This window comes from Drosophila pseudoobscura, chromosome X (genome assembly GCF_009870125.1).
Source record: "Drosophila pseudoobscura strain MV-25-SWS-2005 chromosome X, UCI_Dpse_MV25, whole genome shotgun sequence".
NCBI classification, from domain to species: Eukaryota; Metazoa; Arthropoda; class Insecta; order Diptera; family Drosophilidae; genus Drosophila; species Drosophila pseudoobscura.
The window spans coordinates 62,689,074-62,715,981 of NC_046683.1; the positions used below are offsets into that span (position 1 = coordinate 62,689,074).

General features: G+C 43.7%; 2 protein-coding genes across 4 annotated transcripts in view; one reads left to right on the forward strand and one right to left on the reverse strand.

Moving 5' to 3' along the window:
* The window catches only part of LOC26533215 (uncharacterized), a 52,568-nt gene that overhangs the window by 9,942 nt on the left and 15,718 nt on the right, over window positions 1–26,908 (reverse strand). The window contains exons 3-5 of one of the 3 annotated variants that reach the window (XR_001453355.2): window positions 18,908–19,113; window positions 18,475–18,848; window positions 17,371–18,405 (exon numbers count right to left, since the gene is read on the reverse strand). The exons of 1 other annotated variant lie outside the window; for it this stretch is intronic. The gene's annotated coding sequence lies outside the window, so the exon portion shown is untranslated. Of the gene's footprint in view, window positions 1–17,370; window positions 18,849–18,907; window positions 19,114–26,908 lie in introns of those variants that run through there. One more of the 3 variants, XR_001453354.2, reaches the window with a different exon arrangement.
* Window positions 15,913–17,218, forward strand: LOC6900220 (uncharacterized protein C18orf19 homolog A-like). The gene is made up of 2 exons (XM_002135514.3): window positions 15,913–16,517; window positions 16,584–17,218. The coding sequence occupies exons 1-2, from the start codon at window positions 16,078–16,080 to the stop codon at window positions 16,879–16,881; spliced, it is 738 nt and encodes a 245-aa protein (XP_002135550.2). The 5' UTR covers window positions 15,913–16,077; the 3' UTR covers window positions 16,882–17,218.

The following is a 26,908-nucleotide window of genomic DNA, read 5'->3' on the forward strand; positions in this document are numbered from 1 at the left end:
TGGCTATATATTCACGTCCCTCAGCTGACTTATTAATTTTACACCGTTTATCGTTGCGTTTCGCGCGCATATATGTAGCTTAAGCCATACAAATCAATCACCGGAGTTGTGGCATGGGGAATTGGAGCTTCCTGTACTACGAGGTCGAGTCGTGGCGGGGTCGGTGTCCAATTAGCAAAGCATACACAATAGTTCACATGCTCTTTGCATGGCGCCAGGCCGCCGCCAGGAGTACGATGGGACAACCACGACAACGTCAGCGTGGTAAGCACTTAAGACAGATGAATGAAGTGGCAAACACGGCGGACAGCTCCAGTGCCACAGTCAGTGCGAGTGCGAGTCCGAGGCCCGAGAGTCCAGCTCAGAGGCGTCGACTTGCCGCCGACATTTACAAATCATCAGTAATTATTTATGAGGCTCCGACCGGACGCAGCAGCGTAGAACAGAACAGGGATTGGACCCAATCCTGCGATGATTTTAATTGATTTTACCAAAGTTTTGCATATCAGAACCCTTAAATTTCTGGACTGTTTGTTCCATAAGAAATGAACAATTGCTCGAATGTGTGTCATCGGCAGTTTAAGGAGCGTGAGAGTGAGCGGAGGAAGGACTCCAGCCAAAACAGACACTTAATAAGCAGAAAAAGTTGCTGGCGAGAAATATTATGCAAAGTTCAGCAGTTAAAAATAAAGTGTTGCAAGTAAATTTCATTGAAAATGGGATATGATGAAGTCGAAAATATCAGTCAGAAGAAAGACTGCGGTTATGACTGGGCGAAAGTCTGTGAAAGTGGCTCCATTTTCTGGGGCCTGGGCTGCAAGACTTGCATTAAGTTTTTCCCTGCTGGGTTTATGGTGGGACTCAAGGCTCTTCCCAGCCCGGTTTCAGCCAGAAAGCCACTCAACATAAATAAAGGCAAGAGGCTAAATCGTTGACTGCAGGAGATCTTCTACTAATTCTCTCACTCTCAGCCCAAGCCTAACCAGCGTTTACAATCCGTAAAAAAGAAAGCGAAGCCAGGGGAAAAGGTGGACAAGTACAAGAAAAAACGAGGAAACTGCAACAAGAAGAGTTAGAGCGAAATCAAGTGCAAATAAAATGCGGAAAACCAATGCAATTTTTCAGCTTCATTAAGTGACCGCAAAGTTTGTTTAATGTGCGCTATGGATACAAGCCAAGCCAGAAAAGGGGAGAAATTTAGAGAAATGGAGTGGGGATACATACGAAAATAGCGAAGCTGGGAGTGCAAAAAAAGGTTAAAGTCTTGTCCTGAGACAACGTAAACAACATATAAAGCATCCGTCAAGTTGCCTATGGTGGAAATTAAGATATCAAGGAATAGAGAGCTAGAGCTTTTATTTGGAAATAAATTTATCAAGCAAACAAATTTAGTCGAGCAGTTAAAGTGTTCATATGAAATGACGATCCAAATTAAACCCCATATAAATATAGACTTCATATATTGTCGGACACACTCACTCTGTACAACAACCCGCTGGGAAAGCAGAGACACTCTCTATGCCATCCTAGCCAAGAGCTGCATTAAGTATACGCTGGAATATAATGTACATTTTGCTGGCAGACTCAGAATCCGAATCACTAATAAACTCATAAGGAAACCGACAAACGCTCTCCATTGTTGGCAGGGGCACTGCCAAGGCCCAAACAGTTTTGGCCAGAGGACATTGACAAATATCCAAGGCACCAGAGTAGAGCCACAGCCCTAGCCATAGCCATGGTCATAACCAGAATAGACTTGGCCAATGGAGATTGCCTGCATTTAGTGTTAACTCAGCAACAATTGTTGAAAAAGGAAGGTTTTGTTTGGGTTGAGGGTTTGGCTGGGTCTTGGCTTGCCGCCAGGCAGGGGGGAAATTAAAATTTATATGGCATACAAGGCGAGGCAGTCGCTGTCTTCAGCACCACAGGCCACTGATGGCGGCATATTCTCCCGTTTTGCTATTTAGCATGCCTTCTTAGCTGACGTTTCGGTCGTGGCCGAGAGGGATAGAAAGGCTGGAGGTGGAAAGCATGGCAGCCATTAAGCTGAAAATCGGCCATTTGCCCCTTCTTTGCCAAGTTGTTGCCAATGGCTCTGACATTATATCTATGTTCGTTTTTTTTTCTCCATACAAAATTTCCAAACACTTCCCTGGCATAAATATAGCCTTTCCCTGTCTGTATTTTCTTCTATGGCGCCTGTCACATGCATAGCCATGTGTGGGCTAATCAACAGTTGGACGGAAGAGGCCGAATGGCCCACAACTGCATTATCTGCCACCATATCAGCAGATCTCGCCACTGGAATCGGAAATAGGACCGGAGACCATTGTTTTTCTCCCTCGTGTGCGTGTACAATTTAAATAAATTACGCGTTTGCGGCATAACCATATAATTTTGCAAACATGTTGATGAGCTGGACGGGAAGAGTCACAGTAATGAGATCAGAGCGCCATTTCAGGAACAGTCGTGCAATTTATGGAAAGACTTCTCTCTGGTAAAAATAAATCCTTCCAAAGCAATATACCCTGCATTTTTGTCTCTGTCTCTGCCAATGCACTTTATCTGACATTTGATTTAGTACGAATTGTTGCACAGCACCTGACGGATAGCTCCACACACATAATATCTATTCTGAAAGGATCAAATGAATCAGGAACTGGTGCAGTACCAAATGATAGGAGAGGAGCAGGACCAGTGCCTGGAGCTCAACAAATGAAGGTCCCCAGCACAACCAAAAGACAACTGCAAAAGTTGTTGGGGACATATGTATGTTTATCAATGTCCTTGACAATAAGTAAACACAAAAGCAGAGGCCCCAAGTCAAAAAATAAAGCCAGAAAACGAAATTTCCCCGGCTTTAAGTTGATGATGACGCAGTGACAGTGGCATATGGAGGGCCGAGCCGAAGCCCTAGACTGGCAGACATATATTCAGGAAGGATATTGATTGATTTATTACGATGACTCCGGGTATCCACCTACTGACTTGAAGTCCCTCTGCAGCTTCACAAAATCAATGTCGTATATGCTGATTGGCTGCTTGAAGCTTACCAATTTTTTGGGGCACTATTTAATAGAGCGAGGATCTGCGATCTGAAAAGGCAACTGCAAATTAAATTAATACTGGAATGAATCAGCAATGTACTAGGGAATTGTCAATTAACCCACCACAGATCCTACTCATATTGTTTTAGTTCAGTGATGGGGAAGATTAGTATTTTCAGAATGGAATTATATAAATCAGGACTAAATTTATACATCTATCATTATCATTCGTTTTCCTCAACCTGATTTGAATCACTTTGTTCCAAAACCTCATGCCCACATTATTATAAATTGACAGGACATGAGGTAAGTTTTCGGAAGATATTCCATTCGGGAACGGAATACTCCGACTAGTGCCACCTTTGAATGTAAAATATGTATGCTGGTGAGAAATGAGCCTCGTAGTTTTTACATGTATATTGCGATTGACCTATTTACACGCTCATGATTGTCGTACACCGCCTAAGTAACTATTTTTACGCGCATAGCTGTGTTGTTGTTTACTCGGGTCCAGAACATAGCTGTAATGTTCTCACACGCATGGCCAGACCCGCAGCTGCACACGCACACAGCGATGCGTTCCGTTGTTTTGCATTGAAAGCGTCGCGTCGAGTCTTATCGCGTGATCTTTCAATTCCCTTTTGCTCGACTTCTTTTCGCGGAGTTGATGCAGTAGAAATTTCTAGACGAAACCGCCCGCACGCATACTTTGTACCGCCGCAGAAACGATCCCCCCGCTGTTCTTGTAACATATGTACTTGTAAAATAACCACCAATATTAAATAATCAATCAAATAAATAAGCTCAAGATATAAACGATTATACAGTCCACTAATTCATAACCATATGCTAAAATGCCTAAATTGAAATCAATACCTATTTCTATAGCCACTCAACTTTCAAACGAAAACAAAAACCGAAGAACAGAACAAGTTATTGAAAAACTAAAATATAGAAAAGAATAAGAACATTTTCTGGCACGGGGCCAAGTCGAGGCAGAGATACACACAACTCCATTTCTGGGCAGGAATCATTTATACAAAAAGCGGACAAAAGACGGACTGAGGAAAGGAACAGAAAAATTACTAAGTCTCCAGTATTGGTTTCGATAGTTTGTTGGCAGCCGAATGCCTACAACGCAATGCGCTGGCTAGTAGAAATGGTGGAAATAGGGTCCTCCTTATCACCGGAAATCAGTAGTTCTAAACGCGTGACAATACAACCATGCCATTTCAGGGCTAAATGATCAACAAGCTCGTTTGAACAGCGACCTTAAAGAAAGTCTAAACAGGTGCTCGAGAAAATAATTCTTTAAGAAGAGATAAAAGCTGATAAGAAAACAGAACTCTCATTTCGTTGATGAAAGGAGGATCGTTGATTTGTTTGAATGGTTGTTTCTATCACGCCGCGGCGTAGAAATTTGTGTGCAATTTTCCCGAACATTTATGCACTTACAATATTTGTACTTGACAATACAGAGTTTTACGTTAAATGCAAATCAATTTATAGCAGCGCCTGCAGAACCACGTAATATTTGCCTCTGACACGCAACCTTGGAAGAGGTTGCAATGTGCAGACTACAAAGTGCAATGTTGTACTTCACTCCGTCCCGTCCCGCCGCAAGCGGACCTAGTCCTTTGTAAGGCTCTTTATGAAAAGTACGTGGCTTTCTGATTCCGATTCTGGCTCTGATTCTGCACTTTACCTGCTCCTTGGCTCGGCCTGCCTTGCATTTGCATTTCAATAATTAATTGTTATTGTTGGTCGTTCGCTTTTTACTGCCTCTGGAAACCTACGACAATCTTCTTAAATGGTATTCGACTTAAAATCCCTCTGGAAACCGAGAACAACCTTCATATCGAGCTCGTCAGTGATTTGACGACTCCTGCATTTATCGCCGCTTTCAAACGTTTTTGGTCTCGACGTGGCCCTATATCCGACTTGTACTCGGACAATGGCACAACATTCCATGGAGCCAGAAAGGAACTAACGGAGATGCAACGGATAGCTGTATCTCAAAGTCAAGACGAGGAAATTGCTAATTTTCTGACGAGTCAGGACATCAACTGGCACTTCATTCCGCCATCTGCCCCGCACTTTGGAGGTCTTTGGGAAACAGGCGTACGATCTATCAAACTCCACCTTCGCCGAGTAATTGGTAGCAGTGCGTTAACCTTCGAGGAATATTCAACAATTTTAACTCAGATTGAAGGGTTACTCAACTCTCGCCCACTGTGCGCGCCCAGCGATCACAGCTTGGATCCCCTTACCCCCGCTCATTTTCTTACAGGTCAACCTCACATGTCGGTGCCGGAGCCGTCCTTGTTAGACGTCAACATTAACAGACTGCAGCGTTGGAGACAACTGCAAGCCAAGGTTCAAGGATTCTGGAAACGTTGGAATCTGGAATACCTTACTTCCTTGCAACCTCGCACGAAATGGCAGCAGGAGTCCAACGACATAACCGTGGACACTCTTGTGGTACTGAAGGAGCCAAATCAACCACCTAGCAAGTGGCTGCTTGGGCGAATCACCGAAGTTCATCCTGGCCAAGACGAGAGGGTTCGAGTGGTCACCGTCAAAACCGCCCGAGGAGTGTACAAGAGGCCTATTACCAAACTTGCTGTGCTTCCCTTGTTCTGAACAGTCGTTCAGGGGGGCCGGTATGGTGAGAAATGAGCCTCGTAGTTTTTACATGTATATTGCGATTGACCTATTTACACGCTCATGATTGTCGTACACCGCCTAAGTAACTATTTTTACGCGCATAGCTGTGTTGTTGTTTACTCGGGTCCAGAACATAGCTGTAATGTTCTCACACGCATGGCCAGACCCGCAGCTGCACACGCACACAGCGATGCGTTCCGTTGTTTTGCATTGAAAGCGTCGCGTCGAGTCTTATCGCGTGATCTTTCAATTCCCTTTTGCTCGACTTCTTTTCGCGGAGTTGATGCAGTAGAAATTTCTAGACGAAACCGCCCGCACGCATACTTTGTACCGCCGCAGAAACGATCCCCCCGCTGTTCTTGTAACATATGTACTTGTAAAATAACCACCAATATTAAATAATCAATCAAATAAATAAGCTCAAGATATAAACGATTATACAGTCCACTAATTCATAACCATAACAAATTTTGGTCCTTCGAGCCGGATCTCCGCGTTTGAGTTTATTTATACATACATATGTATACATATTGAGTGATACCGTTACCCGCTGTTTGCCATGAAGGCCCTAGTGCATCGTCTAATTCAGCAACGTGGGGCCTGCAAATCCCAATTAACTCGCGTGGCTGCGGAGGCTCAAGAGTTTGTACAGTCATGTACTTCTGTGCAAACATTACAGCACAAGTTGGACCGACTTGTTGCAACTTTCAACCGCTTTATGGAGCTGTCTGAAGAGCTGGTCCAATATAATGATGAAGAGGAATACGTGGATCCGGATTTGGACATCCCCGAATATGAGAAAAGGTTCTTTAGTGCGCATAGTATCTTCACTGAAGCCATACGTGACCGGAGCAGTCACGAGAATGAGCACGACAACTCAAATCTACTGCTATCGACCACTGTGGAACGCTTATTTGAGGGACAAACTCAACTTCTGGAGAGGATTCGGGACTCATCGGGAACCACAGAGCTGCAGTTCGAGAAAATACGCATTCCGACGTTTTCGGGCAGATACGAGGATTGGTGTCAGTTTAGTGACTTGTTCTTAGGCTCAGTCGACAAGAAGAGTAGTCTGTCCAAGTGCCAAAAGTTTCATTATTTGAAATCCTATCTGGATGGTGAAGCGTTGTCTCTGATAAAACATATTCCCGTATCGGATGCCAATTACCAGGACGCATGGGAGAGGCTCGAAAATCGCTACAACAAGAAGTCACTGATTGCTCGTTCGTTCATTCAAAACTTTCTTTCGTTGCCAACCGCAAAGGGTTCAAACATCGCCGAGTTGCGTAAGATAGTCGACACCGCTGACGAAAGTATACGTGGTCTACATGCGCTGAGCTGCGACAGCCGCGATGTGTGGCTAATCCATATCTTGCTCTCAAAGTTAGACCCGGAATGCAAGGAAGCGTGGGCCACCTCCAGTGAATCGTGCAAGGAAAATGTGACCATAAATGACCTGTTCGGCTTTGTCTTCGCCCGTTGCGATGCACTTGAGTCTTGTCAAGATCCAAAGCTAATCCAGGATACACACACGGTGCTGAATAAACGTCGTGCAATTTCTCATCATGTGGACGTGCCAAATACGTCTGCTCGTGATTGTGTATATTGTCACGAGCAACACAGTCTTTATGCGTGCACTCAATTCAAGGCTCTGGATGTTGTGGACCGCCGCAAGTTCGCAAGGGATGGTCATTTGTGCTTCAATTGTCTAAGCCGATCTCATCAAGTCAAGAAGTGTAATTCCACAAACACGTGCCGTCTGTGTAAGCTGAGGCACCACACTCTTGTTCATCCAGAGGACATACGCTCTGTCACGGCTTCCGCTGATGTCAACAACTCCGCTGACTCACCCTTCCGCTCGTCCAGTTTCCCTGCTGACGCTGATCCTGCCGTGGTCAGCCATCATACATTGGAGAGGAAATTCGTGGCCAAGAGTCAGGCCATATTGCCAACGATTTTGGCCACTATAGTCGACTCCTGGGGCAACGAGACCACCTGCAGGATACTGTTGGATACTGGTTCGACTATAACGATGGTCGCCGAATCATTTATTCAACGAATTGGTTTGCCGCACACCCACGCTCGTATACCAGTGGTTGGTCTAGGCGCAAATCCTGCTGGGGTTACTAGAGGTCGCGCCACATTCACGCTGCTCTCCCGCACAAGCTCGGCCTCAGTGGTGGTAACAGGTCTGATTATGAACACTTTAACCTCCTCGATTCCAGCCCAGAGGATCGAGTCTAACACACCGATGTGGAAAAGGATTCGTGATCTACCCTTAGCGGACCCTACATTTGGTAAACCAGGCGAAATCGACGTGATCTTAGGAGCTGATCAGCTTTGGAACTTGTACACTGGACAACGCAAAGAGTTTGGTTCTGAATATCCTATTGCACTTCATACTAATTTTGGTTGGGTCATTACAGGCAGCTACCATCTCAGTAGTGATGCTCACAACCACGCACTAGCACATCACGCGCACGAGGATCTGGACACTTTGGTTCGATCGTTCATGGACATGGAACGAGTTCAACCAAGTGACGCTACCATTGATGCTAGTGATCCCGCTGAGCAACACTTCGTTCATACGCACGCCCGCAGAAACGATGGCGTGTACATCGTCCAATACCCGTTCAAGGAATCTGCCCCTCCGATGGGGTCCACACTGCCACAGGACATTTATAGTTGGCTGAGCTCGGTCGACTGGAACGAACCACTACTCGCGCAGCTATGCGCACGGTGGCAACAGTTTGCAGCCGAAGTTCATTTACTGGAAAGCTGTCGCATACCCCGCTACCTATCCTCGCCACTTCAAGCAACGGAGCTGCATGGATTCGCCGATGCGTCATCTCATGCATACGCCGCTGTTATCTACAGTCGCGTGAGAGTCAATAATGATTACGCTGTAACACTGATCGCCGCAAAAACCCGGGTGGCACCCATCAAACCTATCTCCATCCCACGGCTCGATACTTCGTGTTGGTCAGACTCCGAAATTGTACTACATTGGCTCTCATCACCCCCACGGACTTGGAACACTTATGTTTGTAATCGCACGGCTGAGATTCTAGAAGCTTGCCCACGTAGCTGCTGCCACGTAGCTGCCCACATTCGCACTGAGGACAATCCCGCGGACTGTGCATCACGCGGACTTCTACCAAAGGATCTGGTGGAACATCAACTGTGGTGGAATGGACCACCGTGGCTTTCCCAATCACATCGCAATTGGCCACCTGCTAAGGCCAAGTTCGCACTGTCGACTGAGGACGCTGAGCGGATGGAAGTAACGGTCAAGCCCCAAGTTAATCTACACATTTCCAATGAAGGAAATGATCTTAACTGTATGATCAACAAAGCGTCCTCCTGGTCACATCTCTTGCGGACACTTAGCTATTGCTTTCGGTTCGTACATCGTCTTCGTTGCAAGGACCGCCTGTCATCATTTTTATCGTCATGGGAGCTTCAATATGTCCGCTCTAGGGTAATCAAACATGTCCAGATGGAGTTCTTCCAAGTGGAGTACAGACAGCTGAGCACTGGACAAGCCCTTTCTCAAAAATCCAAGTTGATTCACTACACTCCATTTGTTGACGACCAAGGAATTCTGCGCGTAGGAGGACGCATTGGAAACTCGATGACAACCTATGACGCAAAACATCCCATACTTCTTCCAAAGGAATCACCAGTCGCTGTTTTAATAGCTAGACACCAGCACGTCACATCGTTACACGCTGGAGTCGAATTTATGTTTCACACGTTGAGACAGAAGTATTGGATCCTGGGAGCCCGTAACATAGTCCGCAAAATTGTATTCAACTGCAAGATATGCTTCCTCCAGCGCAAAGGAACGAGTACACAACTCATGGCTGATCTTCCCGCCTTTCGCGTTCAGCCCACCCGCTGCTTTCTACATTCTGGATTGGATTACGCTGGACCAGTTACCATCAAGACATCAGCAGGTCGGACACCGAAGTTTGGCAAAGCTTGGTTTGCCATCTTTATTTGTCTGTCCACCAAAGCAATTCATATCGAGCTCGTCAGTGATTTGACGACTCCTGCATTTATCGCCGCTTTCAAACGTTTTTGGTCTCGACGTGGCCCTATATCCGACTTGTACTCGGACAATGGCACAACATTCCATGGAGCCAGAAAGGAACTAACGGAGATGCAACGGATAGCTGTATCTCAAAGTCAAGACGAGGAAATTGCTAATTTTCTGACGAGTCAGGACATCAACTGGCACTTCATTCCGCCATCTGCCCCGCACTTTGGAGGTCTTTGGGAAACAGGCGTACGATCTATCAAACTCCACCTTCGCCGAGTAATTGGTAGCAGTGCGTTAACCTTCGAGGAATATTCAACAATTTTAACTCAGATTGAAGGGTTACTCAACTCTCGCCCACTGTGCGCGCCCAGCGATCACAGCTTGGATCCCCTTACCCCCGCTCATTTTCTTACAGGTCAACCTCACATGTCGGTGCCGGAGCCGTCCTTGTTAGACGTCAACATTAACAGACTGCAGCGTTGGAGACAACTGCAAGCCAAGGTTCAAGGATTCTGGAAACGTTGGAATCTGGAATACCTTACTTCCTTGCAACCTCGCACGAAATGGCAGCAGGAGTCCAACGACATAACCGTGGACACTCTTGTGGTACTGAAGGAGCCAAATCAACCACCTAGCAAGTGGCTGCTTGGGCGAATCACCGAAGTTCATCCTGGCCAAGACGAGAGGGTTCGAGTGGTCACCGTCAAAACCGCCCGAGGAGTGTACAAGAGGCCTATTACCAAACTTGCTGTGCTTCCCTTGTTCTGAACAGTCGTTCAGGGGGGCCGGTATGGTGAGAAATGAGCCTCGTAGTTTTTACATGTATATTGCGATTGACCTATTTACACGCTCATGATTGTCGTACACCGCCTAAGTAACTATTTTTACGCGCATAGCTGTGTTGTTGTTTACTCGGGTCCAGAACATAGCTGTAATGTTCTCACACGCATGGCCAGACCCGCAGCTGCACACGCACACAGCGATGCGTTCCGTTGTTTTGCATTGAAAGCGTCGCGTCGAGTCTTATCGCGTGATCTTTCAATTCCCTTTTGCTCGACTTCTTTTCGCGGAGTTGATGCAGTAGAAATTTCTAGACGAAACCGCCCGCACGCATACTTTGTACCGCCGCAGAAACGATCCCCCCGCTGTTCTTGTAACATATGTACTTGTAAAATAACCACCAATATTAAATAATCAATCAAATAAATAAGCTCAAGATATAAACGATTATACAGTCCACTAATTCATAACCATATGCTAAAATGCCTAAATTGAAATCAATACCTATTTCTATAGCCACTCAACTTTCAAACGAAAACAAAAACCGAAGAACAGAACAAGTTATTGAAAAACTAAAATATAGAAAAGAATAAGAACATTTTCTGGCACGGGGCCAAGTCGAGGCAGAGATACACACAACTCCATTTCTGGGCAGGAATCATTTATACAAAAAGCGGACAAAAGACGGACTGAGGAAAGGAACAGAAAAATTACTAAGTCTCCAGTATTGGTTTCGATAGTTTGTTGGCAGCCGAATGCCTACAACGCAATGCGCTGGCTAGTAGAAATGGTGGAAATAGGGTCCTCCTTATCACCGGAAATCAGTAGTTCTAAACGCGTGACAATACAACCATGCCATTTCAGGGCTAAATGATCAACAAGCTCGTTTGAACAGCGACCTTAAAGAAAGTCTAAACAGGTGCTCGAGAAAATAATTCTTTAAGAAGAGATAAAAGCTGATAAGAAAACAGAACTCTCATTTCGTTGATGAAAGGAGGATCGTTGATTTGTTTGAATGGTTGTTTCTATCACGCCGCGGCGTAGAAATTTGTGTGCAATTTTCCCGAACATTTATGCACTTACAATATTTGTACTTGACAATACAGAGTTTTACGTTAAATGCAAATCAATTTATAGCAGCGCCTGCAGAACCACGTAATATTTGCCTCTGACACGCAACCTTGGAAGAGGTTGCAATGTGCAGACTACAAAGTGCAATGTTGTACTTCACTCCGTCCCGTCCCGCCGCAAGCGGACCTAGTCCTTTGTAAGGCTCTTTATGAAAAGTACGTGGCTTTCTGATTCCGATTCTGGCTCTGATTCTGCACTTTACCTGCTCCTTGGCTCGGCCTGCCTTGCATTTGCATTTCAATAATTAATTGTTATTGTTGGTCGTTCGCTTTTTACTGCCTCTGGAAACCTACGACAATCTTCTTAAATGGTATTCGACTTAAAATCCCTCTGGAAACCGAGAACAACCTGGTGTATACCACTTTTTAAACGGTACCCGAACTTTTTATGCTTTATACTTAGTCAAACTGATTAGCGGGTAACTCTTAGTCTTTACGCTTGTTTTCTTGGTGTTCTCCCGCACTTGGGGCAGGGCCAGGGCCTGGGATAGGGAAAGGACGAGGTCCTGGAAAAGAGGCGGCCATAAAAATGCGTGCCATGCAACTGCATACGCGGAACATAATAATAATAACGACAAAGACGATGACGTTGTGCGGTTGACATTAATTTATTTACTGCGCTCGGAGAATGGCGAGCACCAACAATAAGAGAAGGGTGGAAAATGAGAGGTGGGCAAACCGCAAGGTCTGCACTTTTCTTTCAGGAAAATTTTGCACATTCATTGCATTTTATTTATTGTATTATTCAGCAATTTACGTAAGTTAGGCGACGCGAATATGAAATTATCCTTTTGTGCGGACCTGAGTGGAAAAAGGGGAAGAGGGGCGCTCCTAGTGCCAAGCTAAAGTACCTGACTGAGTTATTTTTCCAGCCTCTTGCCAAGCTGTGTATATTTAATTTGTCTGTTTTCCCTGCTCTGGAGCCTGTAGAGAAATATGATGTATATGTTCATTCTCTGTGCTACCACTTCTGAAAGTCTCTGAAGATTTGAAAAATGTTCCTAAAATTCCAACCCATTTTGGTGGTAGAGTAGGTTGAGGAGGCAAGCAGGAAACTATTTCTACATCTGCCATTGCCGAGGAAATAGTCAATTAAATAGTTTGACTTTGAATGCCATGAGGTTGGGAGTTCATATTAGACTCATAATTGGGGGAACTTTCAGCAGAAATTCATTGAATATCCGGGAGCTAGCTCTGGAAATACAAATAATCGAAAGTTTAAAGCAGTAGATCAAGAGTAGTAGATAAAGAGTAGATAAACTTGCCAATTTTTTCCGATCCAAATTTGAGGTTGGGTTAAAATAAAATTGTATCTTCCTAAACACCATATACGATATACGTTGCAGGGCTGCCGCCGGATGTCGCTTAAAATCTTAAATTCAAAAATCGTTTATTTGCTCAAGAGCCGTTAAAATGTACTGAAAATGTACGGCGCACCAGGAGAGTACGGAACCAGAACGGCACCGGAGCTGGACTCGGCAAAAAGTCAAACATTGCCATTTGTTGCAGGTTTCAATTTCAGTAGATTGCATACACAGAAAGAGACTGAGACAGAGGGAAGAGGGCATGCCATTTGACGAAGAAATTGTTGTAGATATTTGGACCTGCAGTTGAGCGAAAGGAAGACAGACGCAGGAAATCGCTCCTTCCCTTGGCTGCTCAGACATATGTAGAGCTCACATACAAAAATTATAAGGATATATGCTACGTGCAGTCAATAAATAAAACAGTTTTTGCAGTAGGGAGCAGTAACTCCAGGAGCAGCACAGTCTTCACACTGAGAGGAAACCTCACAACAACCAGTTTCCAAATATCTTAAACGGTTCTTGACGTTCTGTCAATCGGAAATCAATAAAAATTTCATGAAATGGTACTATTTGTATCTTTTTTGTATCAGGCATAGCCTATAAATACTTTTATACTCTTTTCTATAATTATTTTTGAATGACGTCACAATCATGCTTAGAATTTCTGGATATATATCCTATTTCCTATTTTTTTCAGTGTAACATTCTTGAAAGAGGCAAAGACGCCGGCTGACAGCGAACACGTTCGATTTAATACAAATGCGCTTAGGTGCGGGTCGGAGGATTACCCACTCATGGGTGGTATTCCAGAGGACGCTTTAAGTCTTCGAAGGTAGCAACAGCTGCTGCTGTAGCAACCCATCTCACATCACAGCTGCGCTTACAGAAGTCATTGCTGCATCTGGTGTTCTTGGTCATTATTTTTGGCCAATTTTTACTTGGTCAAGATAAATATGGGCATGGACAGGACGCACTGTCGTTTTATTGTCTCTCTAATCAAGGTTTCTCGCTTCCCTTGAGGCTGTCGATAACATGTGATTTATGTATGCATTCTCACAAATCCCAAAAATAAAAGAAAACACAGATAAAAAAGAAAACAAAGAAAACCAGAGCCCAGATTGAGAATGACAATCAGCACCCCAGCAATTCGAACTATCCGATACGAGGTAAGTCCTAGTTTCTGCCGCCGAGTGAACTGCCATTTTTTTTACTTAAGACAGACGCACGCATACTCGTTTTGATATAGAGAGATAGAGAAGGGCAGAGAGAGACTCCATTAGGTTTAGCATTGAGTTCAAAATACGTAGGAAATGCGTATGGGAAATGCAACAGCTGCATATTGTTTGATAAATAAATAGCAAAATTGCACACATAGCCACACATCCAGAGGGAACTAAGACATGCACGGACTTGAACGTGTACTATTGTGCTCACAAAAATATACTCTTATGTGGGGCCTCGCAGAACATTCTGAATGTATAGTACTTACTCTGGATGATTTCTGGATTCCAGGGTTAAGGTGCGATAGAATTGTGTAGGTCTCTGTAGAGGCTATTATCATTTAAAGAAGGCATAATGGAGGGTCTTGGACCGAGCTTTGATTCCAGATCGCCTTTGGATTGTGAACAAGATCGAGTCAAAGACAACTTCTGGGACTACTTCGTGCGAAGAAACAGGGCTTCCCACCTTCCAAAAGAACCAAAGTGTGCTCCTATTTGGTTGAACGCATCTGTAGGAATATTGCAATAATGTTTTGGTGCAAGCTGTTGTGCGATGTAAGGAAATGGTAGATGGTGGGAAAAAGAAACACCGAGCTTGTGGATGTTGATTTCCCAATTTGTACACCCGTTCTCCTCGCCACTTATTTAACCCCTCTCACACAGTTGTCATTCCATAAAATAAAAACTTTGTTGTCTATAGCTGTTTGATGAAACTCGACGCAAACTGATGACAAAAATGTTCATAGAGGCGCTGTTAGAGGCTGCTGGAGTGCCAGAGATAATTACAAGATAAAACAAGGCAAACTCGGAAGGGCTCTCCATATCTTCATGACCGCCTACACCCAAAATTTAAATGTTTGCGACAATGACAAACAAATGTTAACAATGTGAAAATTGTTGAAACTTGCCACAGGAAGAGCAGGAAAAGTAGAAGAAAGCTTCCCACTTATATAGAAAGAACGAAAGATGCTGGAGTACCGCGGGCCAATGGGGTTGATACAATTGCAGACACTTGAATACCGATTGTTCAAACTAATAGTCAGACATAGGCAATACAGACGGACATGGCTCTACCGACCATGACTCTATTATACTGTGAACGTCATTGTAGGCTATAACCTAACCTAATATGATCAATTCATTTTACTCATTGCGAAGGCAAATACATCTAACCCCAAGAAACATGTATATAATAAATGTAGTAAGTCCCGAATCAAGGAAATAATATTTTTTAGGTTCCCCTATTCAGGTCCAAATTATTCATTGGAAGCTCGTAAAACCGGAAAAAAGTGAGTGAAGAACAGTGCGAAAGAGAGGCATAGCAAAGCACGTGGCATTTTTAATTCTTACACGCACACATACATATTCGCATACCTACATATAGTACATGTTTGTTTGTGTTTGTCTGTGGAAAAAGTTGCACATAAGTTTCCCCGTCGGCTTTTTGTTGCTTTTGTTAATTTAACTTGTTGTTGCTAGTGTGTTTTTGCTGTTGCTGTGAGAGTTATGGTTATTTTTGCTGCTATTACCATTATTGTTGAGGCTGTCAGACCGCCAGCCTTACCCCTACCTACCCCTACCAATACCCAGTACCATTATTCTGAAAGAGGGTAATACAACTTGAGCTGAGCAGACCTAAAGTCAAATTATATTAGCAAGTGCTGAGAGGTTATACAATTAGTGACCTCCTTGAGTATATTGTGCCGGTCATGGAAGTGTCTGTGTGAAATATAGAGGCAGCAGGCGAACGTCGAAAACATCAAAAACTTCGTTCTTGTTCAAGCGAACTAGAAATATTCATCAGCTCAACAGTCAATAGAACAACATCTAGCTTTAGGCCTCCAAACCTGACCGAAAGACAAGCGCCCCATCGTGTCAACCATGTCCCAGCTCACGAGGCTCATTGGGCATGGTGCACAGCAGCGCCCAGTTGCTCGATTTCTGTCGCATAGCTTTACTACGAAATCCAACGCAAGATGCCTTTTCGATGGTATCATCTGGAGCCGGAGAAACCGCGACCTGGCACCTTCCCAGTGGACGACAACGGCAGCCGCACGATATCTTCCAAGCCCGTGGCTGTTCACAAGAAAAAGATGCCTTAGCCACAAGTCCGCTCAGCCGACCCCAGCACCAGTTGCCACCAACAACTCAGATATCAAGGCTTCTTCCACAATGGCGACCGACTTCTTTGGGGATGCAGCCAACATGGGGCTGTTCGCAAGGTTCAAGCACATGTACAAGCAGTATTGGTATGTGCTGATCCCGGTGCATTGCGTAACCTCGGTCGGCTGGTTCGGCGGCTTTTACTATCTGTCGAAGTGGTAAGCTTTAAAGACTTCCCCAAACTCTGGATTCTCAGTGATGGTTTGTGTCTTGTCTCGTCTTAGCGGAGTGGATGTGCCATCGCTGCTGCAGTACATGCATCTTAGCGAGACCATTATTGAAAGGGCCCAGTCATCCGATATGGGACACTATGCCATCGCTTTTCTGTGTTATAAAGTGGCCACTCCCTTACGATACGCTCTCACCTTGGGCGGCACCACGGTGTCCATCAGGTATCTGGTGCAATGGGGCCTCATCAAGCCGATTCCCACCAAGAACGAACTGATTAAGAAGTACGAGGAAAAGAAGGCAACACGCGCTAGTGCCAAGGCGGAAAAGAACAAAAAAGATGAGACCAAATAATCGTTTGAAAGCGGCAATACTGCCCTCTGGCACCACGCTTAGAGCCTTGAAAAATCTTATATATTTTGTTTATTTTATATATTTTGCATAGTTCTCTGTTTGAGGTCGCCCCAGAGGCACTAACAGACACCTTCCCAGACACTCACACACACACACACACATACATATCTACACAGCCACACTGCTCGCGGCAGCAAATAAAACTTAGTAGTTATATTTTGTAGATTTAAGAGTGAGTTGTCGCAAAAAAATAACTAAAATAATGAAAACCAATTTCTGGTTGGCTCCGTAACAGATACAAATATTAATAAAGGGCTAACCGTATATATCTTTTTAATTAATGCCACTTTAAAATACAAGTAAAATACTTCCATCAAGTTACTTTAAAACCGAGAAAAATTGTAAAACAAATATTTTTTAAAAATAAAAATAAAAACTGAACTGAAATTCATTCAATTTTAGAGACCCAATTCTACCAGAAAAAATGTGTTTAATGGCGTCAGAGTTTTATTTACGTATTGTCTCCCTCTTACCCCAAAATGTAAAAAAACTATTAAAAGCTGATTTTTCTTTTGGCTTCTCATTGCATAATACGAAATTCTTGAACGTTGCGGTGGTCCTTTGCCAGGATAGATGGATCCAGATTAAAGTCTGTTAAAATCATAGCTTTAAATCAATATCATTTAGTATAGTCCACTCATTTGTCGTCATTGCTCCCCTTGTGTCGCCGCACCCCCTCGCGACAAACATGCCACTTGGTTTAGTAGGACTTTTGGCAGCGTCTCTGGGGTCCTGTTTGTGTTGTGTGTTTCTTTGGCAAAAAGTTGTTTGTTTGGTGCCAACTACAATAATTTCGGTGCATAATATCCCTTGACAGGATACACTTTCGCTAAGCCTCAAAGAGCAGAGTTCCCTACTTCCTGGGGATGCTATTCAAATTGTCATCAAATATCATGAAATTGTTTTTGGCACGTTGCGAATTGTCGCTTTTTTCGGGAAGTGGATGACAGCCCTTCGAAGTGGATGCCAAAAGTGTGCCGAAGGCGTCCTCGAGCACTTCACTGAAAGAAACAATATCTAAGGCCTGAAGAATGCTATTTTACTTCTCCCAGAAGCTCTCTCAGTGTATTTCTTCCCGTGAGCTGACGTCCTTCTTTGTTTATGGCTTGTCCCAATAAACAATTTAATATGTTGGGCGCACATGTGTAAAAAAAACAATTTGCGCGGCATTATGGCAGCAGCAAAAAGCGGCCCTGGTCCGGGGAAAGGAAGGATAATATCTTTGGCGGCTGCTTCGCTGTTGCTTGCCCTTGGATGGTAGCCAAGGCACAAAGACTACTGCTACTCCTCCTGTTCCAGCTGTTCCTGCTGCTCCTGTTGTTGCATTGGCCACAATTGCAAGCCGCTTGCGGCAAAGACATGGCCAGAGCCTCACCTTGTCATTTTAACGATGGAAAGTATGGGTGTCGAATTCTGGAATGCACAGCATGCAGCATGCACTGTCTCCCTTTGTTCTTTAATGAGCTGTAATCGATATTAATTATCTCAATGAGCGAGTTCTGGATACCATACAAATATATGTATATGCCTTACAATCCGTTTCGATCAGACCACTGCACCAGTTCCTCCAATTCCAGAACTTACTTTTGATGTTTTCTAGTGTACAACGAGTTCTGCCAAAGGAAGAGCTTCTGAACTCTGTGCTTTGAAAATAGTTACTATACCCCAATACTCTCTACTGACTCTCAGTCCCAGCGGCAGTGCAGCAATTCCAGAACTTCCTTGAGGTGGAAACGCACGTCTACAATGGTTATATCTGAGTGGTTGCTTACGGAAAAGGATATTCATCGGTGTGCCTTCGCAAGCTGCTTTTCGTCCAAAAATCCATCTTTACCAAACTCCTAATGCATTTCGTGCCAGTTTTTTCCGTTGCATCGGCAAAAGTTTCTGTCCTTTAAGGCGAAGTTCTGTGAAAAATTGCCATTTAATTATGCTAATTGAAACGTCGACATTTGAAATTGATTACCAATTACACATGATGGTAAGCGAAGACACTAGGAGTGTCCGGGAAAGCCCTGCGGTTTAGGCTTCACAGGAAAAGGTTGGATATGGAAATGGAAATTTCTCAGAAGTTCTAATAAAGTATTGAAAGATTTTCTTAAAAGATTTAAGATTTTTGAGCATCCTGAGGCTTCAGATGAATGACTCCATTCGATGGGTTCCCGGCGTATCCTTGACATAAATCAAAATAATAAAGAAAAGCAATTGGCCTGAGGTGTTGCGCCCGAAAAATGTTGTAGAATTTGCTGCAATTTACAACAGTCGCAGATAATATTGACAAATGACTTGCCTAATTAATTACCAGATGGGAGGTACAGAGCCCGTGAATCACACACCCTTCCCATTCTTCCCAACGAGTAGTAGGCATTTAACTTTGGGGAAACTTACGACATTGATGTAGGGGACACCGCAGTGGCAGACACAAGCTAGGTTCGGGGATGGTGGCAACAATTTGCTCTTACTCATTTGTTTCGGTGTTGAGGTTGGGGTTGGGGTTGGGGTTGGGGTTGGGGCTTAGTTCTTCGGGTTGACGCAGGGTGGTGTTCGTTCGCCTAACTAAGCTGCTGGTAAATAATTAATTAATTTTCGCTTATGATTGTAATCCGCTTTTGTCGACGGCCAAAAACTCAGGAAGAGGTCGAGCATCCGAGGCCGAATGCGAATCCTTTTGCTATTTGCACAAGAGCACGAAACTTTAGTTAAACATAGCGGCGTATAGCGCAAGGCCCTCGACTTCAGGACCCCCAACCTACCCGATACCCTTTCCAAAGGGTCTCTACCTGTCGCAGCTCCAGTCCAAGGTGCAGCCCTGCCTGCCCCCCAGTCTGGCTTCTGGAGAACTGAGTGCAAACATTTACAATTTCAAATTTCGACTATTGTTGACTTAAGCCAACAGTAAATGTGGGTATGCCCCCCTCCTTTGTGTGTGAGTCTATGTGTGTGGAATCCCTTTAGTTCGTGGGTGTGTTTGCATTGAGGAGTTATTTTTCTTGTTTGAAGTCTGAAAGTCTATGCTGCAAAATAACAAACCAGGCCTTCGTCTAGCTGTACCAGGGCTACAGGGTATGACAGACCCTCACCCAAACACCACTCAACGCAATGGAAGAGTATGTTCGGCTGTGTGCGGCTTTCAAGGTCAAAAGTTTTGGATCAACTTTCCAGCCTAAGCGACTAAGCAAACCTGGCTAAACCGACACACACATGATGGCAGGCAGGCATCAAGAAACGGGAGCTGAATTGGTCATGCGGGCACACAAAGATACAGGTGCACTCCCTAGACAGAGATACATGCTAAGGCTCAAAGAGTGGGTCAGGGTATCATGAGGGTTAAGTAATTTTCAAGCTTGGCTGATTTCATTCGTTGGCTCTTGGCTTCCATTTGAGCACCGTGGCTATAATAATAATTTTGTTCGTGACTGTCTCTTTTAAATTATTATTTTACCGTTTTCAATTTGCCGCACGAGTTGATATCCCTTTTGGTTCAATAAGGAAAGCGCATAAATACATTTTTTTCCCATGCCACATGTAGCCTCAACCCTTAGTGCCTCCAGCCTCCGCAATTAATTGAAAAAGTGTTCAGCCCTTGAACCAATTTCGCTTTAAGTTGTCACCCTTTCTTTTTTTGTCCGTCTTTTGGAGTAATTTCGTTTTCTTACCCTTTGTATTTACATTTTTTTGAGAGACAATACTATAACTGGAGAATCCGGAAGCATTTACACGTCTTTAAATTTAAAATATTCTAGATTATCATCCTCTTAAAGGGAGATATCGCACCCATTCCACGGTTCTTGTTCTAACCGGTTTCCGTATCGGTTTCCCGAGGCTCCATTATCTCCTGACTCATATTGATAGCAATAGAGGATGAATATGATCAGGTGGTCTGCTCCGGGTGATCCTTAAAGAGTATGCACAGATTTGGGATTTCGGGCTGATATTTATCTTTATTTTATTTGTGTTCCTTCTTTGGATACCATCGTTTCTGTGGGCGACACATGAGATTTTGGGCGTTGAGCCACAAAAATTTTCCAGCCACGCCTGTGGATCCCCGAAAAAAGGAGCAAAGGCGGATGCAGACGCCCTTTTTGGCATGGGGTCGTGCGGAGCATTTTTGCATTTCTTTAATGCCAGGCCGGGATGCTGCTTAGGCTTAGAGATGGTTTCCCAACGAGCTGAACTCCTCGCCCGGACACCGTGTTAAGCCCAAAAACGACATGCCACCTCTCCGCCTCTGTCCCTATATGCTGTGGTCGGTCTACAGCCTCCCACTCATGGATGCTAGGACGACGTCCTTGGTGCAGATGCTCAGACTTAGAGAGGCAGAGAGAGAGAAAGCAGTGTGGCAGCATTGGTGGCAAACTTGGCTTTTGGCCAGCAGAATTTTGTAGGCACAAAATACTAAATATTTTCAACTGCCAGACTGTTGGCGACCTGTTCCCTGGCCGTAGATACAACCTCATAGAAACTGCTGCTCCCCTTATGGCTGCAGCTGATCCACCATTTAAGGCTTACTTCTGAACGTGAGCAGCATTTGTCGAAAGTGCAATTCGTTGTGGCATCGGACACAATTTTTGTGTGGTGGTTGGGGCATCGAATATGACAGGGTACGACCGTGAATGGGTTGTGGTCCCGCCACCTACCAATACTGTTGCATATAAGGAAGGCAACTTTATAATATGCAAATAATGTCATAATTAAGGATTTATATGCAAAAGTTTGGCCATTAACGCACTCACTCTCATACACTGACACTCTGCACCCAAATGCTCTCACTCCACACAGATACTATACTCCCACTCCCTCTTCACTCTTATAACTTGAACTCTGGCGATTTTGAATTTGTCTACCAACAGATGCACCCAGCTACGAGAGTTCATAACACTATGCAATAGAATTTTTACTTAACAAACTAAACCGGCTTATTCCAATTGCTTTCTTAAAGCTTTTTTCTTAGAGGTAGAGAATTTTCCCCATAACTTAAGTATCTTAAATCTGACTGTAATAAACTCTGCACTTTTGAAAAACCGATAAATGCTTTGCTTAAGTTAACCTTTAAATTTCTATATTTATTTTCCCGAAATACATATTGCCTGTTAAAAGTGCTGACAATGCTGGGTCGGCTCATTAATGGACTCTGAAATTGTCGTCCGAGTAACTTTTCTCCACCTCGATTCTCGGACAAGGATACGGTTATACGAGGAGGATGTGAGATTGGAAAATTTAAGGCCGAACGCGTCTCTTCGCTGACATCACGTAAAGCAATTAAACTATAATTAAGCTTAATGAAAAAAAGGTAATGGAGCAGCTTTCCGGCTTAATTTGGACCAGTGACCATGGCTAACGTTCACCGGGAAGCCAAGAGAAATCAAGGTTAAATCCTCAAAACCAACCATAAGAGATATATAAAGTAGAACATACGATATAACGCCTCCGGCGGGTATCAGATCCTGTTCCTATTACTATTCCAAGTTCCGACTCCAGCCTTTTGGCGACACTCTCGTTTTGGTAATTAACTTTAATTTGCAGTCAACAACTTGCCCGAAACTTGCACAGGACACGGATGCAGTACAGAGACAGGATTCTGGGGAGAGAAATTATCCTTTCAGCTAATTTTTTGTCTTGGCTCTTGGATTTTCCTTGCTTCTTCTCTCTCCATTAAATGAAAGTATAAGACGAGCACGAGTCAGAGAGGAGTCCAAAGTACTTAAAGGGAATGCAGTTTGACATGTCCAGAGCCTCGGGAACATTTAAATTTTCCTTCCCGCTTCAAGGGTACACAGTATGTGTGTGGTGACTAACAATCACGCGGACCTCAAGGGGGAGGACGACGTCAGGGCCTTGTGATGGACGTGATCCGCATTTAAACGCGACTGAAAAACATGAATTATGCCTCCATGGAGGTGGATTGAGGAGTACAGATGGACGGAATAGCGAAAACTTTGCTAAATTGGCTGGCCTAACTGTAGGCGAGCTTAATGTAGAAGCGCCTGCCTCATCCACCCTGGCATATGGCTCCTGTCTTCTCAGTCTCGGCCAGACGTGGGACGTGTGACGGCAACGGGCCAAAAAGTATGTCAAAATAACGGCACAGAACTACAAAAGTGCTGAAAAAATTGATTGATGATTGAAGGCAATACAAAAAGCGACGTGTGTCACACACGGCATGCCACCGGCATCGCGAGTGTGGGTCGTGAACAGGGGTACAGGTGTACCCCGCTCTGCACCAAAAATGAAAAATTCCAATGCAATAACTCGGAACTGCAGAAAATACTCCTACACGTAAGGAGAGAGCGAAAGTGAGTATGGGAGTGGGTGCGTGTCCTGGCACTCAGGAACCTGGGCCAGTGTCCACAAAATGCCGTGTGCTTTCGTCTCTTTTCTAGACGACGTGGCTCTGACGAAATTTGCATAAATTTGGCATTTGAAAAGCCATTCAGCTTGATGGAAATGATAACGAGAGCAGAGCACACACACCCACTGAGCACCGAAATGAGCTCAAAGATTGGGCCGATTGCGAAGAGGCGACTGAAGCCATTAAATGATTGCATTCCATCGTGTGCGCAAGCTGCATGAAACATTTTTTGGTAAGATCAAACACAGTTGCTTACTTATGTTTAAATGGTTTAGAATTTAATGAGAGCTTCGTGTTAATATGTATGTTCTACATTTATCAAATTAAGATTTCATTGAGATTTTTGAGAATTATTTCAGAATAACTTAATATTCCTAAACTTAAAAACCCATTCCTTAGATAAAGCTTGACGACTTGACTGTTGTGGGTGTCACCTTGCAGTTATAATTTTCACAGATAGATCAAAATACATCTAGATGGCTACTATTCCAAGAGCAACCCATACAGAAACCCAAAGAACGACTCTGCTTTACGGGCACTTTTAATCACTTTGCGTAGTTCGGAATGGGCCATGAATGAACGAAAATATTACAATTACATGCCAAACCCTAACAAACATCTGCTCTTTAAGCGGACGCTCTATAAACGGGAATTTCCGTTTCATGCCAAACAAAAAACAAAACCGGCAAATTCAAACACGAACAAAATGGGAAACTGGCAAGTGACGAGTGACTCCAAAAAATAATTCATCCCAAAACGAGGGGGAACGTTGTGAGTTGCTGCTGCGACTGCAACTCTACATTAATACCCGATACATAGTCAGTGTGGCTACATCGAGCACCAATAGTGGGTGCGGGAGAGACATGAAACGCGTCTGAACGTGTCGTCGGGCGCTGCGTAGCCACTGCAAATTGATTTGTTTCTTTTGGCTATAAAAATGATCCGATCTGCTTCAGATTCAGCAATACGGTAGGCATGGTCATTTTCAATAATTGTGCGTTTTTAATTTTCTCGTATCTTTAATATTGTGGATGCCACAGATTTTCGTTCTTTGCGTGGGTGGAAAGGGGTAGGGTGAAATTTTAAAATACACTTGTGCAGGTTTGATATCACAGGAGGGTAGATACCAAATTTGTTTACTTCAGCTTTTATAGTCTCTGAGATCTAGGCACTCTCTTTTTGCGATATGCAAAGCCGACCATGAAACGTGTGTGTTAGAGTGAGACAGAGCGAGAGAAAACTAAATTGTTGTCATCATTCTGGATATAATAATGATACGATCTGGTTAAAAATCTGCAGTCTAGAAGATAAGGTCATTCTTCAAAAATTCTGCGTTACTGGTTTCTTCTTTACTATCATGGATGCCACAGATTTTCGTCATTTGTGGGGGCGGAAGGAAGTGAAGCGAAGTTTTGAAATACACTTGTATCAGTGACATATCACGGAAGTCTGAATACAAAATGTCGTTGCTCTAGCTCCTATAGTCTTTGAGCACTAGGCGCTCATAGGGACGGACAGACAGACAGGGCTCAATCGACTCGGCTATTGATGCTGATCAAGAATATATATTCTTTATGGGGTCGGAAACGCTTCCTTCTGGACGTTACACACATACACTTTCACCACAAATCTAATATACCCCAATACTCTTTTTGAGTATCGGGTATAAAAAGGCGCTGCAAAAAATTCGTAATGTGTGTAAATGGTCAAACAGAACAGCGAAAAGCTTTATGGAAAAACCACAAAGCGAAACGTCCGCAAACGATAAACGGAGCTTGGTCTTTTGTGCATTCCGGACAGGGCGTGTAAAAAATATTTAAAAATTCAATAAATTACTAAATAAAATATCTAAAGCGCGGCTATGTGGCTGAAGCTGCCTTTTTAATGGAATTGTCATTGTCCTTCCTCTATTGTTGGTCATTTCTGGTCATAAACGAATACGAATTTAATCATATTCATCTCGCTGTTTGTGTGCCTTAAAGCAGAGGCCAATGGTTGTCCGTTTGCTAACAGAATGACGTGAAAAAAATATATATATTTTTCAGAGAATGCCTTTTCCCAAATTAATCAATTTCATTATCTTATTTGCAAAAGCCATTTTCAACGGTTGGGTACTCCACTTTTTTAGGGGCATCCCACTTTCATCTCCGTCGCATTTTTAATCTTCCTTTTCGGCGTGTTTTCTGTAATTTTGTTGTGGCCTACGCTTTGCTTTTTCTTTGGCTTTTTATCTTTGCGATCTATGCTTAATTGTTCCTCCCATGTAACGCTGAGGATGCAGAGAAACAGCAACAGGAACCACTTTGAAATTAAACAGAAGGTAACACTGTGCCGCAGTTAATCCCAGAAGGAATTTAGGAGAGATTCCCAAAAAGGCCGAACTGCAAAAGAATAGACAGATTTTGTATATTTCTTGCTCCAATCATGAAGCCGCAAAGAGCAATTGGTTGGCAGTTTGTGGTTTTTCCAGCGGATTTAATTGCTAGCAAAGCCCGAAAAAATAAAGAATTTAGCATATATTCATATATATAACTCATTACAAGTCTAATCTTCTTATAGAGATTATTGCTGTACAAGCTCATAATGTTCCTCAAAATGGATTTGTGAGGTCGGAATGTGGTCGGATTTAAGGATTCATTAATTATTTGTCCTCGGAAAATAACTTTTATATTCCTCATCCACACCCGAAAGAACCAATTTTGGCAGAAGGTTCTAAGGTATCTTAATTAATTAACAGATTTGCAAAAATAATAATTAAACTGTCAGTCGCAATGAACCAGTCGCAATACCAGTAACCGACCCCAAGCCACACTCTCCCTCTCCTCTCTCGTTTCGAGCTGTCACTCCCTGCTCGAGTACGGACAAAGATATTTTCTCCCTTCTAAATGTTAAATTCCTCTTGGTCAGAAGACACGGTGGCACACACGGAGACATGGAGTCCTGCTAGGCTTCGTCCTTGCCGCGGATGCCAACGCCGCCAACACTTAATTAAAATGGCATCCGGCCGAGGCAGCAGAAAAAATCCCGCATCTGCACACTGGTCCTCCTCTGCATCACACCAATCCTTTCCCCCTGCTACTTCGTGTGGTGTGAGTAAGCGAATTCATTTGCCGTTTTTGGCCTTTGATTGATATGCCAACGAAGCGAATGCCGAGATCCACGATGGAGAGCTGCAAGCCTAGACCTATGTACATCCAGACAGGGAGAGACCACACCATGGATGTAGAGCCCAAACCAGACCAATGCAAAATCTAGTTCGTTAGCTTTTATGCAAAAAGGGACAATAGCATACACTGCGGACCAGTTGCCAGCACAATACAAAAAATACAAAAATGCAGATGGGGCCAGATAAATTGGCCAATTCGGTCTTCGGTCCGCCTCGATTGAGGCCTGGTCTGGTTTGGTTTTAGAATGGCCAAACATTTTTGTTTTTTCTAGCTACGCCACAACAAGACAAAACAACGGACAAAACAATTGGAAAGGTATGAAATCGGAAAGCGGATTCATAGATACTCTGCAGCTGAAAATGTCGCAAGTTATGAGTTATCATAACATATTTCAAAATATTCAAAATATGTTTTATGGGAAACATACTTTGAAAGGACTAGTAACATATTA

What these genes read in the sequence shown, in the direction of transcription:
- LOC6900220 (XM_002135514.3), top strand. Translation starts at nt 16,078, where the DNA reads ATGTCCCAGCTCACGAGGCTCATTGGGCATGGTGCACAGCAGCGCCCA. An exon ending in TTTTACTATCTGTCGAAGTG is followed by an intron (nt 16,518 to 16,583) that starts GTAAGCTTTAAA and finishes GTCTCGTCTTAG; the next exon opens with CGGAGTGGATGTGCCATCGC.